The sequence below is a fragment of the Musa acuminata genome, chromosome BXJ1-3 (assembly GCF_036884655.1).
Source record: "Musa acuminata AAA Group cultivar baxijiao chromosome BXJ1-3, Cavendish_Baxijiao_AAA, whole genome shotgun sequence".
Classification (NCBI taxonomy): domain Eukaryota; kingdom Viridiplantae; phylum Streptophyta; class Magnoliopsida; order Zingiberales; family Musaceae; genus Musa; species Musa acuminata.
The window spans coordinates 39,151,886-39,172,001 of record NC_088329.1 but is presented as its reverse complement, the minus strand read 5'-3'; the positions used below and the strand labels follow the sequence as shown (position 1 = coordinate 39,172,001).

General features: G+C 37.3%; 2 protein-coding genes across 6 annotated transcripts; one reads left to right on the top strand and one right to left on the bottom strand.

The window, feature by feature from the left end:
* Window positions 1–396: 396 nt before the first annotated feature.
* On the bottom strand, window positions 397–6,239 carry LOC135628927 (protein YLS7-like). Of its 2 annotated transcripts, none has more exons than XM_065135930.1 (3): window positions 4,874–6,239; window positions 2,378–2,655; window positions 397–1,517 (listed from the first exon to the last, which is right to left on the bottom strand). In XM_065135930.1, exons 1-3 carry the CDS (start codon window positions 5,403–5,405, stop codon window positions 726–728), a joined length of 1,602 nt encoding a protein of 533 aa, XP_064992002.1. In that variant the 5' UTR covers window positions 5,406–6,239; the 3' UTR covers window positions 397–725. The 2 variants fall into 2 exon arrangements, with proteins under 2 accessions (XP_064992002.1, XP_064992010.1); XM_065135938.1 differs by having other exon boundaries at window positions 4,888–5,136.
* Window positions 6,240–8,886: 2,647 nt separating this feature from the next.
* On the top strand, window positions 8,887–17,968 carry LOC103979151 (uncharacterized). Of its 4 annotated transcripts, none has more exons than XM_009395203.3 (10): window positions 8,887–9,040; window positions 10,891–11,021; window positions 12,640–12,784; window positions 12,927–13,054; window positions 14,579–14,650; window positions 16,083–16,200; window positions 16,282–16,406; window positions 16,486–16,527; window positions 16,701–16,913; window positions 17,727–17,968. In XM_009395203.3, the coding sequence occupies exons 1-10, from the start codon at window positions 8,956–8,958 to the stop codon at window positions 17,793–17,795; spliced, it is 1,128 nt and encodes a 375-aa protein (XP_009393478.2). In that variant the 5' UTR covers window positions 8,887–8,955; the 3' UTR covers window positions 17,796–17,968. The 4 variants fall into 4 exon arrangements, with proteins under 4 accessions (XP_009393478.2, XP_018679648.2, XP_009393480.3 ...); XM_018824103.2 differs by having other exon boundaries at window positions 8,913–9,044; XM_009395205.3 differs by having other exon boundaries at window positions 8,941–9,044; window positions 10,886–11,021.
* The last annotated feature ends 2,148 nt before the right edge of the window (window positions 17,969–20,116 follow it).

Genomic DNA, 20,116 nt, shown 5'->3' with positions numbered 1-20,116 from the left:
CAAAATTAACCCTGTTTTCTCTTCAGCATCAAATAATGAACCCTTACCCGACTCCAAATGCGGGTTCGAATCCGATAATTCTGGAAATCGTGGTTTGATATCCGATCCTTTGTACCAGCTATCGGATCCGGGATCTATATCCGCCTGCTAGCTTATAGGATCTAAATTTGGGGTTCACACCCGAAATTCCAAGGCACTAATCAGGTAAACTTCCTTTTCTTTACAGTAAAGCATCCGAGAAGAAAAAGATGATTGCTTGAAGAACAAATCAGTTGTTACACTACTGAAACCTAATCCAACCAGAAAACATGTCCAAATTTGGCCGAAAGACAAATCTTCCACAATAATTGTAAGTGTGACTTCAGACAACTATTTCTTCCTATCAAACAACAAATGTAGACAAGAAACTAGAAGAGATTCTATAACAAGGAATTACATAGTATACTTACTGCCTCCAATCAACAAGAAAATTTGGCAAGTGTAATTTCTGTTGACTATTTTTTCACATCAAACAACAATTCTAGACCAAGAAACTTATAGAGAATGCCCACAAAAAGCATCTAGATATTTATCACTCTACTTTGAAGATTTAGAACAGAATTCTACCGGTCAGAAAGTAGCTCTGTGTTAGCAACAGCCAACAACTCTCTGAAGGATATATTATGGTTGCATATTCTGTGCAGTGATGGACCATTAGTTGAATAGGATGTGGAGAGACAATTGACTCATTGTTTATCCTCAAACTCTCTCCGAATAACTTCTAGCAGAATCTCGTTCCAGGTATCAATCGGCCCAGGCATGCACCAATGCAGACAATCCTGCGGTGGGGGCTCCCCGTTGGGTCCCCTTTTAGTGATCTTTTTCGGATCAGGACTCCTGTATGGACCTGGATGCCCATCAGGCCTGTATCCAAACGGCTCGGTTATGTCCATCAATCTCAACTTTGAACCAGCTCTGGCCCTTTTCACTGCCCGCTCGAAGCCACTAACCTGCTTCTCATGCATCACATCAGTAAAACCATTTCTTACTACTGTGCTCACAGGCCTCACCTTTCCTGTGCATGAACCTCCAGTATTCCAAGCTCCACCCTCATAATGATCCGGTGAATAGGAGCGAACAATAGCTAGACCTGTGAAGTTTGGATGAGAGGCAATGGCGGTCAGGCAGCTCTCGACTGATACACCAAAAGCCTCAATGTTGTTAATCTGCATCTTCCCTGCTTTCTTAGGCCACCAGAGTTGTCCCCCAACAAGTGTGCCGTTGAGGATATAGGCAGATTGCTTCGCAAACCAGTGCCCCGACGAAAGGACTACCACATCAAATTTTGGGAGATATTCCATGAAATCCTCATCTGGAAGGTCCAGATGAACCTTCACAACACTATCTGGGACAGACTGGAAGGTCTCAGAGGTTTTGTGGACAAGCCACGATGACCATATCCTGATGATAGTAGTGGAGGTCGATCTGAAGTACCATCGCTGCATCCTTCGGTTGCCTCGGTTCTTGGGAGCTTCTACCTATAAAGGTGCATAAAACATTAAATACATGACCTAAACTTCCTGGTATCATTAAATAATTAGAAAAATAAATACCAACCAGTACCAATCTATATGATAAATTCAACCGCTAATATTGGTTGGTACCCGTATTTTATGCCTATGTTCAGCATTCAAGTGCAGCTCAGGAAGTCAGACTTCAGTTATAATGACACTTTCACAAAACCTTACAAACACTAAAGATCCATGAGATTGTCCTTTTGGTTTCTAGCAAAATTCAACTCAGCTCATTATCACATTATATCTTTGTAGTTGGTATTTTCTTTCATGTTCAATCAGCATGTCCTAGATGGCCACAATCATATATGGTGATCTAATTGATTTTGATTCTAAGTATATATGTTATGACTCGAGCTTGATGGGCTAACTGGCCTATCAACTTTGTTTGCTCTAAACTCCTGACCAAAATACTTAAGCTGAAGTTAGTAGTAATACACTCATCAGATCCTTATAAATCAATCTTAGTATTGTCCATTTCCGATGTGGGACTAATTGAGAGTGTTACAATATATTAGTTAACTAAAGAAGTCTACAGAAGCTGGGACCCTTACCCTAATAAAGTTCTCAAATAAGGTTCTTACTTATAGCACTATTGTTAATTGAATACAAGTTGGAACAACCAGGTGGACTATTTCCTCTATGTTCCTGTATACTACCTATACTCGATTTAGTCTCATATTTTGCAACTTTGTGGACCTTCAGTTATCAAATCTACAAAATAAATATGAAGCCAACAAAATGGGGCAAAGTAGTTGCTTAGTGCTTCTCATCAACAGAATATCAGTCTATTCAGCAAGACAATTCAGGGTAAGGTAGCTTACCTGCCATAGAATGCAAAGCATGGATTCCATCTGATTTCTAGCAACAGAATCCCCAACAAAAGCTAGTGTTTTGCCCCTCATTAACTCCAAGAATTTCCTTGCATCAAAGCGTGGAAGGTTGCAGCGTTCAGGTTTCCATCTCCAGTTCTCATAGTCCTTGTCAGGTCTCCCATTTCCCTGACAATTCTGCATCTGTGTAATCATAGGGCAAGTGTTGTTTGTATACAATGGCCCAGCAGGATCATAGATCCACTTGCCACTATAAAGATCACAACTCCCTAGACAATAAGAACATGCAAATTTAAGGTGCAGAAATAATTTATTTTAAAAAGCAAATAGTATGGAGGTAAGATAAAGCACTATTATGTACTAGAGATACATTTGTCTCTAAGCTTTAGTTAGGAATATGAAACCATCTTTATATTTATCATGCATGAAATGTATAGCATCACTTAGGAGTTAACTCAGAGTTATCAAAAGATAACTATGCACTTGGCACGTAGAGTTAAATGTTCACAGAACACCAGATAACGTCAAACGGTGTGCTTTTTATTTTTAAATATGTTAAGTAACTGCAATCATAATCCCAATAGACAACGAAGCATATTCATTAATTATACAAGACAAAAGGTAAATAAAGTCCCATTGCCAACATAGAAATACACACAATATTGTAATTGCAACTGACATTTTTAGCCAAAATGGTCACTTGACCATCCACAAATATCCAATGTATTTTTAGATGCTTCTTTCACTACAAACATGAAATCAAACTGTACTTTATTCCACTAACCTTGAACAAACTTGGTACAAAATACATAGTGCAACTCTTGGAACTTCCTCCACCACATCATTAATCCACATGGAAACAGATATGTGACACAGCTGTGACACGATATTGGCAGGCTTTTTATATTACTAGTCAATTTGCAGCTCAAAGTCTTCATACTTTTTCTCTGGGTTTTCTTTACATATAAATTAAAGGAAGTACCACAATCTCTTGATTATCCTCCCTCCTAATTATACTTTGGATAAGAACACAAACTAAATAAGGAGACTACATAAGACTTCCTGCACCATTTGCTTGCACTTTTACTAAGCAAAAAATGGGTATTAAGTTTAGGGCTCCAAAACATGCATATCATATTTAACAAAGAATCAGTTATATGAGCCAACAACAAATAGTGTCTCCATCAATTTTACTTTTTCCAGAAAATCTTGAAATGCTTTAATTCAGTAGCTAACATATTAATCTCTTACTTAATAAATTGTGATTAGCAGCATTCTGATAACCATATACAAGTGAAACACATTTCTTGCCTTCTAAGTTCTCAGGCAGCTAGAGTTCTGGATTCTTACCAGAAGGATTTAAAAACTTCACCAAGACAATACATATTTTGATGACCCTTGTCTTTCTTAATCCCCATCCTTATTTTCTTAGAGCATGTCATCAAAATATATGATCTTTATCAGGCATTGGTTCATATGCATCAATCTGCATGATGGGTTCATTTGCAAATGGGTCCAAAACTAAAGGTAAGGGCACCTAGTATAGTGAATCTCCATATAGCTTTACCAATCACATATACTCAATCTGACTGACAATCCACACACCTTGAAATATCCTTATTTCTTTAACAACTGAAAGAGGAGAGATAACATAAATGTTCAAGTATTCAATTTGAATCTCAGGACTTAAGAAGGCCCCATTATTCTATGTTATACAAAATTAAATAAGGCAGTCCTGTTAATAATTGAATCCACATGACCGCATCAATCAATTCATGTGCTCAAAGGGCCCAAGTATAACAAATTAAATGCATATTACAACGAATTTATAACCAAAAAATTCACAAACTTCTGATTCAAAATGTATAGGATCAGAACCAGAAGCATCAAATTATCCTACTTTGGATTTTTCAACATGAAGATATGAAATAATATACGTGTTATATAGAAAACTAAAACCAGAATTTCATTGCTTATCTAATTTGAACCATGATAATTTTTCTTTCCACAGTCATAAATTTATGACATTGAGGACTGCAATTTTCTTCAAAATTTCACAGGCTACCATGGTAACACATATATAAAGCTCTAACTCGATGCTTTGGATGATGTACATAGGCACTTGATGTTCTCAGTCAGGGAACAGCATGAAGAAATGTGTCTTCACCAATCTTTATAAATTACATCTCTCAACAGTATCAAAATTTTGTACTTCCTATTAGCCCCAGTATCATGTATAAGTCCTTTTCTATGTCGTCATTTTACCATTTCAATATCAATTTTCTTAGTTGAGATTGCAACAAAGATGGTGATTTAGGAGGGAAATTACAATATGAACAGCTTCATTTAAACTACCCATTTCAAAAACAAAAAAAGCCTCAGCAAATGTGCAAAACAGCTGAAATTTGAACAATGTTGTTTGGCACGAAGGCTGCAGTTATCATTATTGATTAACACCCAAAACTTAGAAAAAGAAGTGATACTTACTAGAATCAACCAACCTAGAGTCTGCAGGTTGAGATGAAGGGAGAACAACAGCTGATATATCATTTGAAGAGGCCAAGTCATCATCAGAGTTTCCCAAATCGCTCTTACCAGAACCATTGGAGATAGCTGGGGAAGGCAAGTCTCCAAATTGAATGACCATTGTTAGATTAGGAGCCTCGGAGGTACTCTCACTCTTCGTTACCATCGTCCCATCAGTAACTCCTTTAGTGGCATCTGCAAGACTACTCGGCACATCAGGGTCAGGTGAAGATTCCCTAGTGACAGTATCATTATGGCCATCTTGTGCATTTGGTGGCAATAACAGAACTTCAGTCTGACTATTTACAAGAGATACAGAATCGGGCATTCTATATCGATCCACACCTAACAAATAATCATGGAAGGCCGAACCGAGGAGAGATGGAACCAACACCAGTGAAGCGATGATAAGAAACAAAGCCAACCCTCCCACTGACGCAGTAATATTGAAAATGGAGCGCGCTGAAAAGTGTTTTGGAGACGACATAGTCATGATCCTAGCGAATCACCAACCTTAACAGCACCGAATTCTTTCCTACTCCTTAGAAAAGGATTCAGAATCCAAAGAAGATGCTATCTTATCTTCCCTGAAACCTACCCCTTTAGGAGATTCTTCTCGGAGAAGACAATGTAAGCACCTCTACTCCAAAAGTAAAATCCTCAACCTTGATAGCCAAATGCGACGAGGAAAATCTTCAGTTGTCTATCAAATCCCATCAAAAACAAATACAAAAATTTCAGATCTGTCAAAATATTAGCTCTAATCCCACAGCGACTCAAAAGGATTCCCACAACATGTCCTGATTCCGACTCTAACACAATAAAAGCACAGAAACCCCTCGGGTTCCCATAATCCTTACCAGAAGAGCGAATTCCTATCCAACAAGCCTATCACATCCCCCACAAAAGAACATCCCCCGGCGTTCCTATCGTCTTCTCAGCACGTGCACCAAATTCCAAGCAAAACGCAAGAACTCCCGAAAGAGACCAAAGCAACATAAAAATCTAACTCCAATTGCCTCAAATTCTAAAGCCCCCCTCTCAAAACGCCACCTTGAGATCCCCGATCCATCCGTACATGAATGCGACGGACTATGCGCGTTCTATCAACAAAAATTGTATAATTCCTCCCCGAAGGAACCACAAAAAGACGGGAAAAGACAGAGGAAAAGCTGGAAGACAGCGACGAATCGCTTGTCGGAGAAACGATAGCGCAACAAGAAGAGATCCCACTCGAGAAATTAAAAGGCTTCCGCAACAACACGAGGGATCCCTTTTCTAGCTCTCCGAGCGATTTCATCCAAGGGGCCAAATAACAGCGCCGGACTTAGCCATCAGCCCTCGCGTTTTCTGGAAGAGCTATTAGCCGTCCGTTTCGGAAGAGGTCGTACGATGTTCTGGTCCAAGTTCGAGCACGGATCCTCTCCCGTTTGCTCATCTAAATCGTCCATTCCTCAAATCATCACGTCGAACGGTCTGTTTAAATTTCCTGTATTGTTTCCGTTGGAGAGGATCCTACATCGATAGGAACGAGAGCAATCGTTGTACCAACCCGTTGCCACATCCGAGGTGACCGGTGAAGTAACGTGGGGCCCGCGGTTCCCGTCGGTAGAGGCACACAGCTGCTCAGGGTAATTGAATGGGTTAACCAATATGTGGTCGGCATAAAAAAGCGTTCACCAAAGAAAAAGTGCTTTACTTTTTGATTCCCATTAATGGTTTACCGAATAGTCCATCCTATTTGCCATGCGGTGGAAGGTAATGCCTGCCCTACCGCTGCCTCCAATCACAAGACAGGTAGGTGAGGCCTTTTGGTTCCATGACTGCATTAATTTCGTTTGCACTTCCACCAGTACAGTACACTTGGCAAGCGTACCTCTCATGATCCCCCTCACTTCCAACTGCAACAATACTCGCTATTTAGGAGGTTGTCATGTGCATGAATACATTTATCCATGTCCGTCGGCATACAGATTAATGCATATGCGATTGAACCACTTACGATTTAGATTGACACTTGCATTAGATTTAGACGTTTGATAGTGACAACCCAATTTTGCTATTAAGTACCTCTTAAAAAATAATTTTACTATTTATAATCCATTAATAATTATCATATTCTTATTTTCATAATTATTTATTAGGATTTTAGTTATGTCGATGTCACTTTTCGTCACGCTTTCGATGTCATTCAAAAAAATAAAAATAAAAATAAATAAAATAAAAAAAGAATAGAATGTGAAGAGTATTTACGTTTGTCCAGTGGACTTCACGGCTCATCGCTTACGAGGAGAAAGAAAAAATATATGATGAGATATTTATGTTCTTTTACATCGAAATATCTTAGAAATATAAAAAAAATTAAAAAAAAATAATATTATATATAGTAAAAAAAGGAACTGTCAATACAAATCTCATTTAGATAAAATTAGAGCTTATTATTTAAAACAAGGTTTGCCATATCGTATCGTACCGACGTTTCGATCCGGTCTCGGTATGGTACGGTACCGATGTATCGGGCGGTACATCAGGGCGTACTGAGCGGTACACCTTGGTGTACCGAATAATTATATATATTTTTTATACTGTAACAGCGCTAAAGTATAGTACTGTAGCGGTACTGGACAGTCCGCGTACCGGTAACTTATCGGACCGGTACGTACCGCCCAATACAGGCGGTACGCTTCGGTATGACAGACCTTGATTTAAAGCCCGTTCTTGTTATATATAAAGCTTACTATATAATAAAAAAAATTTACTATTTATAACCCTTCTAATTTTTTTTTTATCTTTTTATTTTTTTTACTTCTTTACTATCTTCAGCTATACACCCTACTATCACAAGCTCTTTTCGTCACCCAAGTATCCTATTAGATAATTTACAAAGGCTTGAAGCAATATCTTCTCGATTAATATAATTAAGTTAGAAGATGACATCTTTTAAACTATTACAGAATATACATAACCTCAAAAATATTAAATTATTATGATAAATATTAAAAATCTGTTTCTCGCATCTTCTTCTTGATCTTCACTTCATCTCACTTTATCATTTATTTTATTTTTAATTATTTCATGTCACCTCAAATGATTAAGAGGAGGAAAAGAAATAAAAAAAAAACTAGTTGTAGATAAGGAGTGAAATGATTTTATTATAATTAAATTATAAATCGAAAACATTTATGTCTATTTACAAATGCATTGCCAATAGATAATTTAAAAATATTTAAAGTTATTGACATGAAATTATATATATATATATATTATTTATCTAAATTCTATCTTAACTTTCTTTTTAAACAATGGATTAGATTCGTTATATGAAATCGATGATATCACTTTTTTTAAGTTCTTTGGTATCATAGACACATATAACATGTCTAAACACACATCAAAATCAGGATATCGTAAATATTCTTTCTTTCTTCTAAAAAAACACATCTAATGTGCATTTGATGTTGAGATATTCATATCTTTCCATGCTGGTCCGGTAACATAGTGAGTGAAAACGATATATTCTAAACTAATATATCGGTATTTTCAAAACTGGTATGTCGACACAATGATATCGATATCTTCCGACGTTATCCGTCGACGTGGATATATTTTACTGGCTGGAATGAGCATCGCCACATGACGTCATTCGATGGGATGGAATATTGTTCCTCGTCACCGAGCATCCGTCCAAACCATTAAAAAGGTTTAATATCTATTTTCTCTTTTTTCCGTCATGCCCAACAAGCCCCTATAGTGACCACGTGGCACCACGCGAATGACTCCAATCACTTGCTTCTTCGAATCGCTATTGCCACTCGTAAGACGTGCGGCAGCGTCAGTTACGTGTCAAGTAACCCAACACGAGCCAACACATACGAGCAAATAAAAACACATTTGTGGGGCCCGCGTCGTTCCTCCATTCACCACGCGGTGGGTGAGGTGGTACGTGCCAGATTGGTCGAAAGGATTACTCTCGCTCGAGGGTCCTCCTGCTGGTGCTCTGCTGCGTCAGCTATATATAAGCAAGTGGCATCGTGGTCACGGAGATGGCGGGAGTGTTGTTAGGGCACGCAGTCCGGGTCTCTGCTCGCCGACTCCGAGGCTTCCCAGATCTCCCTCCTCGATTACTCCGTAGGTGAATCATTTTCGTATCGTGTCGATTTGTTTTGGTGTCGTGAGTCTCTCGATTGCTTGATTTGCCTGCAGTCCCACTTCGCTGTAGGTCCTGGGGAGTTAAAGAAGGGACCTAAAGTTTTATCGTAGTTGATTGGTTGATGATCGAGGGGTTTTGGATTTCAGAAGGTTAATGCCCGATTTCTTCTCGTGAGGTCCTTGCCAACCTGATTAGTATGAACCTAGATTGTATTCACTCTTTTAACTCATAAAAGAAAAGTAGCGTTGTATTAATGCTACTTTTCAAGAACTGTTGCTGGATCATCAAATTCAGTAATCCAAGCTGACTTTTGTCGGTCAACAGTTGACAAGGCATGATGGCTATTGACTGGGAGTTGGGTAGCTGCTTCATTCGATTTGTTAAGTTGTTGTATGCTTAATTACCACTCACAAGGTTGTAAGACGTAGCGGGTGATTTAAATGTTGGTTGACATACCAGGTGCTTTAAACGCTGATCTTTGGACAGCCAGTTTGTGGTACTGGTTTAGGTAATGGATTGACCATTGGTAAATCTTAAGGCTAGAGCGCCAAGGCCTTCTCTTTGACGACGTAGTGTTGTAAAGCCTTGTGCCAGCTTATAATTGACGACGTAGGGACTTTACAACTTCATATTTAGCCTTGTGCCAGCTTATAATTAAGCCAGTTTCAACTTTACCTTCTATAGGCCACACCTCTTATAATACTTAAAGGCTGATGCATCATCACCTAGCCTGATTACAGAACCATCTTGGTTTTTGGATTATTAATCTGCAGGTTATTATGGGTGCATTCCTGATTTTATCTGGTAAGAGAGGTTGTGGGAGAGAGAAGACAAGGGAGTTGGAATGAAACCATAATATTTAGCTAAGCCCTATAGATTATATTAGAATCACATAGTTTATCAATTTAGAATATTAAGGAGAGGGTTCATGCACATGAACTTAAATAGTGGAGTGGAAGAGTTGAATGAGTGAATCATATACATGCATTTTAGTGCTCTTGTATCATTGCAGAATACCTCTGAAAGTTGCAACTATTGATAGGCCATTCTAAATTCTAAACCATGTAAACTAGAGCACATTTTTTTAAAGGTTAGCATCAGAATCTGGCTGTTATCTGAAGAAATTTTTGTAGCATTCTTAACCCTCCTAATTAAATTCGTGGTTGTCTGAATTGAACAAGGATGAGGATGCATTTTTCTATCTGGACTATGTTCAGTTTTAATCTGGTAATCTACTAACTGGAATCTAGAATTTCATTGTAACTTGACTGGGGTAAAATATGCGTAGATTTAAGGCTGACTTTAATTTGGAGTTATGTGTTTCCCAGCTTTATGAGAAGAAGGATGAGGATGTTTTTTTCTCCAATTGTACTAAGTTCATATTTAATTTGTTAATCCAGTACTTAAGACTCTAGAACCCTAGTGTGACATGACTGAGGCACATTATGACTCAGTTCAGGACAGCATTAGATTTGGACTTATGTGCGCTCAGCAATAGGGAAAGTTTGTTATTTGGTAATTTAATTTCAGTTAAATTGATTTTTAATATGGGTTATACAAACATTCATAAACAAATGTAGGTGCTGAGGACATCTATATAAGAATCTTGAATTTAGGAGAATGTATGGGACATTTGAATTATTAGATGCCTTTTCTATATTTTCAGGGGGCATGCATGAAACCTTACCTGTTTGTCGATAAAATTTATTTTCTTTTCCTTTTGTGGATGCAACTATTATTCTTTGGCTTCTTAAAAGTTTATGACAATTATGACTTATAGCAATGATTATGCTGCATAATTTAATTTCTTTTGTAACTTCTAGTGCAGACTTTTTGAGAATGGGTGATGGAGTGGAGAAGAGTCATAATGACATAACCAATGTGCTATTCTGTGGGTTCCATTTCCCTGCTTCACAGAATTACACACGGGAATATTTGAAGGGCTATCCATTCATTAAGGTTTCTCTCTCTCTCTCTCTCCCCCCCCATATGTGTGTCACTGTTTACATGCAAGCCATCAGCACAATTGACATTGTCTTCATGCACAGTCAGGTTTTATTTGGTTCTTAGAATTACTTTGACTCTATGAACATGCCAATTACAGAGCAGCAAACCAGTCTTTGAATCAACTGAAAAAAAAAAAACTGGAATATTGCAACCATAGGTTATTCAAGTAGCTCAGTAAACTTGGAAAACCAGTGGTTAGAAGCAGCTGTGCACTATCAGATCAAATTTTCATTTTTTTGTGGTTGGCATTTGGGTCTGGTTAAAGAAATAGCGGAATATTGCAGCCATAGGTTACTCGGAAAATAAGTGGTTAGAGGCAGCTGTGACTATCAGATCAAAATTTTTTATGAGGCATGTTGGATCTGATTAAAGAAATAGGCACTCATGTTGGCTAGTTCTCTTTGTTAAAATACACAAGTGATTGCAGTGAGAATGTTTGACTGGGTCATGTCAGAAGGCCCTCGTAAAGTTCAACAGATAAACAACTACAGTTATGTGAGTATGGTTAAAATTTGCAGTAGTTAGTATTTAAAAAGAGATCAAATTAAAGTTCACACAGAAGTGGCTGGTTAACAAATACAATGAGTAGTGATCGTGACTGCAGAATGCAAACTAGCTACAAGAAGGAATTTGATACACTTGACGAAAATGTACAACCATTTGGCTTGGCTATGTGATGGAGTGGGGGTTTGGTTAGGTAGTTTAAGATCCTAGGAAACTTAAGAATGCATGGTTGAATCAAGATCTCTCCATTAGATGGAGTGATCTGAACAATTTCGATTGCAGGCAATACCTATATCCTTAGTTTAGGGTTTAGGAATATGGCCATCGGACCAGTACATATTGTACCGGTTCAGGCAAAATGTGGAACTGGTGGTAAGTATTAATTGGTTTTTACCAATCTGATTGTAAATCAGGATTTACCAGTGCGATTGGAGGTTGGTATACGGACCAGTGAAATACCAACTCATACCAGGTAAGCATACTGGGTGGTCTGTCCAGATTTTGACCATTGCATATATGGATACTGCCCATGCTCTGATATCTCCTAGGTCCCTTTTCTTCATCCAGTAACCTCCTCCTTTTGTATCTCTTTTTTCTTTTCAAACTGAAATCCTCCCTCTCCTTACTTTTACATTTTTTTAGTTAAACATTAAATCGAGTTTCGATTTAATGAAAGCTTTGCATTATTCTGTGGTTCAAGTTAAATTTTGATCTTTTTCTTTAGTTTATTTGCTTTTGCTTTCAAATGGCTTGATTTGTGCTTAGATTCATTCATAGATGCATTTTTCATTCATAAATGAGTAATGATCACAATACATTCCTACAATATAGTAAAACGGGCCAAAAAAAAAAAGTTTATCTTTGCTGCAATTTACCAATGCTGAAAATCATGCCTTTGCCAACCACACAGTGCAAGCATTCTTTTTTCTTTTTCACTTCCATGTAATGATAGTTTAGTCTATTTTTTAGATATAGCCAATTTGACTTAGATCTTGATTTGGTTAGATTAAGAATAGATTTATCCAGTACTGTTTCTGTTGGTCATCATTTCAGTATCTCCTTGCAGGTTGATGAAGTACCTCTTGATGAGGTGCCTAATGTTATTCACAGATACCACATATGTGTGGTAAAAAATCGGCGCTTTGATGCAACGGTTATTGACAAAGCAGTTCAGATGAAGCTTTTAATGCAGTTTGGTGTTGGGCTTGAAGGTGCCTGAAAGTTATTAATCAATGATTTTTATTTAATCAATTGGCCATCATTGATATTTTTATGACTAGTTTACTTGACTGTGAACTTGTTATCTCTAATCCAACGAAGCATACATTATAACATAGTCCAACAACACTTTAGGAGTGGACATTGAGGCAGCTACTAGATGTAATATTAAAGTTGCAAGAATCCCTGGAAGCAGTACTGGAAATGCTGCATCATGTGCAGAAATGGCGATATATTTAATTTTGGGTCTTCTAAGGAAGCAAGTAGGTTTTTGATTTTGTAAACTTTTATTAGTTTATTCTATTTGTGTTGTCTTTCTTTCTGTTCCTTTTTTTGCTATAAGTTCCAATTTATGCAGTCAAGTGCTAAATGCTGTTGCTACTTGATATTGTTTTGCTACATGATGTCTAGTTCTTTGTCTGATGTCATATTGAATTAAAACCCAAAATCTAATGAGGATCACAAGACATGTAAGCTCTGCATGGACATAGATGACTAGATAAAGTTTTGTTTTTGATATCAAAATGAAAATGAAAACTGACAAAATGAGATGTCATAGTCTCATAGGTAAAATTTCAGAAGCTAGTTATAGCATATATTAAAATTTTTTGAATATCTTAAACTCCCAATATTCCTACTCTGCAACCTGTGATGGTGTCTCAACCTAACCTGATAGGTCCATTGGCCAATCTAATGGGCCTTTAGCCACATGACCGAAATATGTAAATCTGGATTACCATTGGTGAGCCCACATAGCCTTATATATAATCATACTGTTCTTCCCATTTCTAATATAAATAAATTGGGCAGTCACAACTCCCCCTTCGAAGGTTTGATATTCTCTTCAAGGTTCAATACATAATCCAGAATCATTGTTTCTATTTGGTGGCATCTGAGACCTACGGTCTAATGGTAGCTTCACATCATGACATATCTCATGGGCTGTACATGGATATCCCTTTCCTAGTCTGACTTATTTATTGCACATTACAGGAATAGATCTGATCTAATACCTGTAGTTGTCAAAATACAAGCTTATAGGCCTGCTAATCCTGTAAGTTGGTATTATGAGCCTCTAGCCCACATTATTTGTCGAGGTGGGGGAGGAATTTGTACTATGAAATTGGAATCAAATATGATGATAGAGAGGATTTCATCAAACAGAACTTGAACTAGGCTTTGGTTGTGGAATGGTAAGCAGACATTGTTTTGGCTGATGTTATTGAGTCCACCTAACCATTGTACCATCATAAACCCCTCACTTCTGATGTGTGGCTAAATCCAATTATTGCAATTAACTAATTATGATGTTGGAAAATCTGATATATATATTGAACAATGCATCATACTGTTGATTACACTTTTCATGTAATCAATGATTATCTATTTGCCTATGTTGATGGTATTAAATAAATAGGTAGGACGTGCATATTCTGTTAAGTCAATATAAGTTGCTGAATTACTTTTCAGTCTTCAGCTTGCATGTTCACTTTCTTCTGTGCCATTTTTTGATAACCAGCAAACCAAGAAAGTGCTGTTTTTACCAAACTACTAACCTGATGTGTTGCAACAATTTGCTAAATATGTTAGATTCAGAATATAAGGTGCTCTTTTAAATGTAAACAAAATTTGCAAAAGGAATTGCAGAAACAATACAAACTATGTGTCTTACCATCACTGGCTTGCAAAACCTATTCTTGCTTTTTCTTTTTCATCATCTGAAGTTTCTTTTGTTTGTGATATCAATAGATGATTTGCTCGTGTAAGCTGCCTTTGTTTTCTTGCAGAAGGAGATGGACAATGCTGTAAAACTGAAAAATTTAGGAGTGCCAGTGGGAGAAACCCTACTTGGGAAAACAGTATGTTTTACTTTTCTTGATTAATTTATTAGCTTAACATTGTTATGTTCTGTATTCATAGCCTATTTAACACTTTTAAAGTTGTGGATGGCACTTGTCGCCTGGCATGCTACTAAAGTGTGCCAATGGCATAGATTACAAGAAAAAAGAAGAGAACAAATGAGAAGAATTAACGGAATCTTAACTATGACAGTAAGGTTCTGTGTTGCTAATGTAGATGCCTCAGCAGCATGAAAGGACTGGAAAAAGAAAGAAAAGGAAAAAGAGGAAGAAAACAAGCAAAAGCTCATACCTTGTTTCTAGGTTTTCTCCAGTATCTGCAGCGGTGGACAGATCATGGCTGACTTCTTTTGCATTTTTGTGAATGAATTAGGGTTGTGCTTCTTTGCATAGTATGGTGCACTCGGCTGAACTTTGACTTCTTTGCAGTAGTCTGCATATGAAGAAGGAACCTCAATGTCGAGCGAGAAGATACAATGAATATAAGGGTTTGGATAAGGGAATTTTGGTTCAGTTCAACTTATAATTCGCTTGGCATGGTTCATCAACAAACTATCTATGAAAAGGGGAAATAAGAAAACAATGGACATGTTAGGGTATAGTGTCCAGGAGATTAGGAGTATAGCTTGCCTGTAGGCCCTTTACCCTACTGGAAAAGCACCTATTAATCTGTATTGGCCATCGGGCCCATTATTGTAACATCCGTGGTCAAGCCTGGTGATATTATTACACCAATGTAAGGGGGCATTAGTTCTAGCATCAGTGTTGGCATGAAGTACTGACTGAACTTGCAGCATTCTACATGGTTGACATGAGAATTACATGGGGCAATACTAATGTCACTAGTGGCACGAAGTGCCAACTCAACTGGCATTATTTGATGTGGTTGGTACTTGGTATCACAATCATCGAAATTTGTCACAATTTTTTTAAATTTCAAGTTTGCTGATAATTTGCCTTGGGCGCATATTTCTTCTCAGCAACTGACCTAATGCATTTTATGAATGCTGCATGACCCAATCTACATTTTGTCATAGATGGCTTTTTCTGTTACTTGCTGCAAGAAATAATGATACCTGGTGAGATATACCTGAAACTAAAAGTTGTATATTTATTTGTTGTAAATCATAACAAATTACAGCATACGATCTATGTTCACTTTTATCTCATGGAGTATTACTTGATAACAAATATATTCCTCATTGTGGCTAACACAAATTTGGCTTTCTTTTATTCCTAATTTGGGAGATGAGGCTGCATTTGGTAAGAAATTGTGTTTTGAAGTGTCTGACAGAGGGACATCAACATCCTCTTTCCTCAAGTATAAGTATACTTTTAGCCTCCCAGAATACTATCATATCCAAGAACTTTTAGTCCAATTTTTGTTTTATTAGTTCACATAGCATGCATCTGATGATTGTTTAAACTGCAGGTTTTTATTCTGGGATTTGGAGCTATCGGAGTTGATCTAGCAAAGAGGCTACGACCATTTGGAGTTAAAATTCTTGCAACTAAAAGGAACTGGACTTCAGTGTCACTGCCACCAAATGGTATGTGTGATGTTTGTCTGAGTTCTGTAAGCATAAGCATTGTCTTGGTTTTGAGACTCTTGCTTTCTGTCCTATATCCAGCCTCAGGTGCACCAATTGACGAAATTGATCACTTGGTTGATAAGAAAGGTGGCCCCGAAAACCTTCATGAATTTGCTGGAGAGGCTGATATAGTTGTTACCTGCTTGGCTTTAAATGCTGCAACAGTCAGTCTTATTTCTTTTGTCTTTCCTATCATATTTCTTTCTTGGTTCTTTACTTATCAAAAAATTATGGAAATTTCAGGCTGGTATCGTGAATGGAAGATTCCTCTCGTCAATGAGAAAGGTTGGAACATCAAAAACTAAGATTTAAACTGGCAATTCTTTTGACCTCCTACGCACAATAAAATTTTGTTTTGTCATATCTGAAGTGCATTGTGAGTTAAGCTACAGTTTGCTATGTAGACAGAAGAAGAGATGTTACTGTTAGGTATTACTAATATATTATTCCATTTGAAGGGCTCACTTCTGGTAAATATTGCTCGAGGAGGCTTACTGGATTACAATGCTGTCCATCAGCACCTTCAATCAGGTCATTTGGGTGGCTTAGCTATTGATGTTGCTTGGACAGAGCCATTTGATCCTGAAGATCCAATTCTAAAGTTTCCCAATGTTTTAATCACACCTCATGTTGCTGGTGTTACCGAGTACTCCTACAGAACAATGGCTAAGGTATATATATTATATTGCTCCCACCTTGTATTAAATAATTTAATTTGTCAATTTTGCATTTTCATCTTGAGGTTTTCATGCCTGCTTTTGGTGAAATCCAACTGTTGGAGAATTATAGCGTAGCATCAAGAAATCAATAAATCAATAAATCAACCATATCTAAGGTTACTCAGCAGATAATCCAACTGTTGGCTTAGCTATTCATGTCTGCTTGTATTTCATGGAACTAGTTTTAATAGATATACACTAGAGACAGTGCCTTTATACATAGCTTAATGGATGAAAAAGCTTCACATAACCAGCTGTTGTTTAACGTCATGTAACGTTGATGCAACATCTAAATTGAAGGGAACATTTGCATAGATGGATGAAAACCTCAAAAATGGTATCCTCGTGGTCATAATTACTTGCCTGTATTTATTTAATGCATTCAAAATAAATAATTAGAATCTATGTGCACAGTAGGGTATGCATACTGATGCCATTAGTCTCAGTTTAGTATAATTTTGCATGTGACGATGTGCTAGGCAGAAGGGTGCATTTTACAAGGTTGAGCAAAATATTTTAAATTTATTTTTGAGGTCATGGTGGTGTTATCTAAATGTTGGACGTGATAATGCAATTCGATACCAATGCATTTGTGGAATAAGCAAAAAGGAAATCTTTCTAGATGAATTACTGTACTACTTTTGATAAACATGAGTTTTACAAAGTTGCCTGAGAACTGATTGTACAGAAATTCTTGTTGCTACGACACTTGGATGAGCTCTTTGGGTTGAGAGTTCCAATTGTACTCCTTCGTTTGTGTTGTAGGTTGTGGGTGATTGTGCTCTTCAACTTCATGCTGGAAGTCCACTCACAGGAGTAGAAATTGTGAACTAGTTGGAGACAGAGCTCGGGCGTGACGAGATTGGAGTTAACGATGGCTCAATTGTTTCAAACTCAAAATTGGATTTGGTTGTTCCATCTCTATCTTGCTATATAGATTATTGCGATTGCAAAACAGGATACCAAAATGATTTCTTTTCTCTAATTTCAGTCATCATCTTGTCCAACTTAAAGATTGCTTTTGGAATGCTTCAACAATAATAATGCATATGCTAGAAAAGGAGATCCACTACCTTAAATTGTGGATCTCTCTCTCTCTCTCTCTGCATCATTCATCTTAACTTGTTTATTGTGAATGTTTTCTGTTCTCTTTCAGTTGTTTTTTGTAGCATGAAAAATGAAAAGATACTGCCCGAAATGATTGTTCTATTGGAAGTGTGTTAACAGTTTGATATCAAAGTTTCTTTAGACATATTCATATTTTTGTAACACATGGGGTAAGATCATTTTAATAAATATTCATATTCTTGTAACACAGGTTAAGGTCATTTCTCATTAAAAGTGGCAGTAGCTACATTTTTAGTGCTGGGGTACAGATTTGCCTTTCTTTTTTTTTTAATAATAAATGAATGACATAGAGGGTTATACTCTTTTGTATCCAATATAAGGTCACATGACATCATCATCTTCATTATAAGGCTTGTTTGATTATTAAGATCATTTTTTAGTATTGCTTCTATGATTAGTCCACAAGAGATCAATGCCATCTTGAAGCTCAAATCTTACCACTAACGAGGACTACAAATTGGATCATGTAAAAACCATGTTCATTTACATGCTTAACAACAGTGTAATCTATGGTCATCTATACCTTGAAAATTAATCTGATGATGATATACCAGATCTATCTATTAGGGATTGAATATTTGAAATTTGCTTCAATGTATTTTTATTGATTTATACATAATTGAGATTTATTTTTTTCTCATCATTATTGTTGTATACATAAAATATTACTCCCATAGTGATGGATTTGGAAAAGATTGAAGATTTAAAATCTCATACATTATATTTTAATTTTTTTAAAAATATCTGTAAAATGTTTATATGCTAACAAAAATATGTTGTAGATCCACAGGAGCTTTACTTTTTATCTACTGAGCTAATCTCCTTCCTGGATGGAATTCAAAGAAGTCTATATTTCTCTTTGTTTCCTAAATCCTTTAATCACATTCCTAGTTAGCTTAAAGAATTCATATCATGCAAGAACAGTTTTGGTTTACAGCCACACTGGTAAGCAACTTGCACATCATCACCTTTGACCTTTCCTGCTTCATGATGCGCCAGCTCATCCCACAATTCTAGCTCCACCACCCACCTGCTACTTCTTTGTCCCCCTTCCACCACTCCATCTCCCACTACCCAATACACCACCCTCACTGCCACCATCATCACCTACCAAACCCTACATCTCCACTCTTTGTTGTTCATTTTGTCTTGCCAGGAGCTTCCCTTTCCTGCCATTTCTCAGTCTGGCAGCAAGATGAATGGGTATTCCAAGATGGGAGTGAGCACTGGCATCACGACCAAGCTGAGTTCCACAGACTTGTCAGACCTCACCTTCTCCCTTGAACCAAAAGAACCCACACCAGAGGAAGCTGGTGTGAAGATTCAGGAGGGGGAGGAGGGCCACCAGAGGAATGGGGCGATACTTGGCAGGAACTGCGGCTCTGTCTCTCAGAGGTTCCGGGACAATGGCACCACCAGCCTTCACAACATGGTGAGGAGGGCCTTCTCCATGAGGAAGCCTTCCTCTGCTGCAGGAGGCTACTGGAGGATGCATGACACTGGTGATGGAGATGGGGAGTTTGTAGAGCAGGAGCAGCAGGAGGAGGAGGTAAGGTCTTCAAGGAAGAAGAAAGGGAAGCTCCTTAGGGCATGCAAAAAGCTCCTTGGAATTTAGACATTGTCTTCTGTGTTTTTGCCAACACACAAACAAAAACATATAGATTGAGAGAGAAAATAAAAAACTTTTCTCTTGCTTTTGATGTTATTAAGGCCTCATGATTTAAGCATTACTGTTTCTATCAAATAGTCCTTGGTTTTTAGTCTCTCAAACTCTTCTTATTGTTTCATCCTTGGTGAGCACATGAACTATATTTTGGTTTGCTTTGCCTCCTTCTCAAATAGTGGTTTGATATAATACTTTGATCTCTAACAGTTCTAAAAATGAAAATAAAAATAGTCACTTTGTCTTTTTCAAACATTAGTTTATCATTTCTCTTTTGGGCTATTAGAGGAATTCAGAGAAATAGTATATTGAGGACCTCTTGCCATCTTATCTTTCTGAAATGAGCTCCTTAATTTTAGTTGTA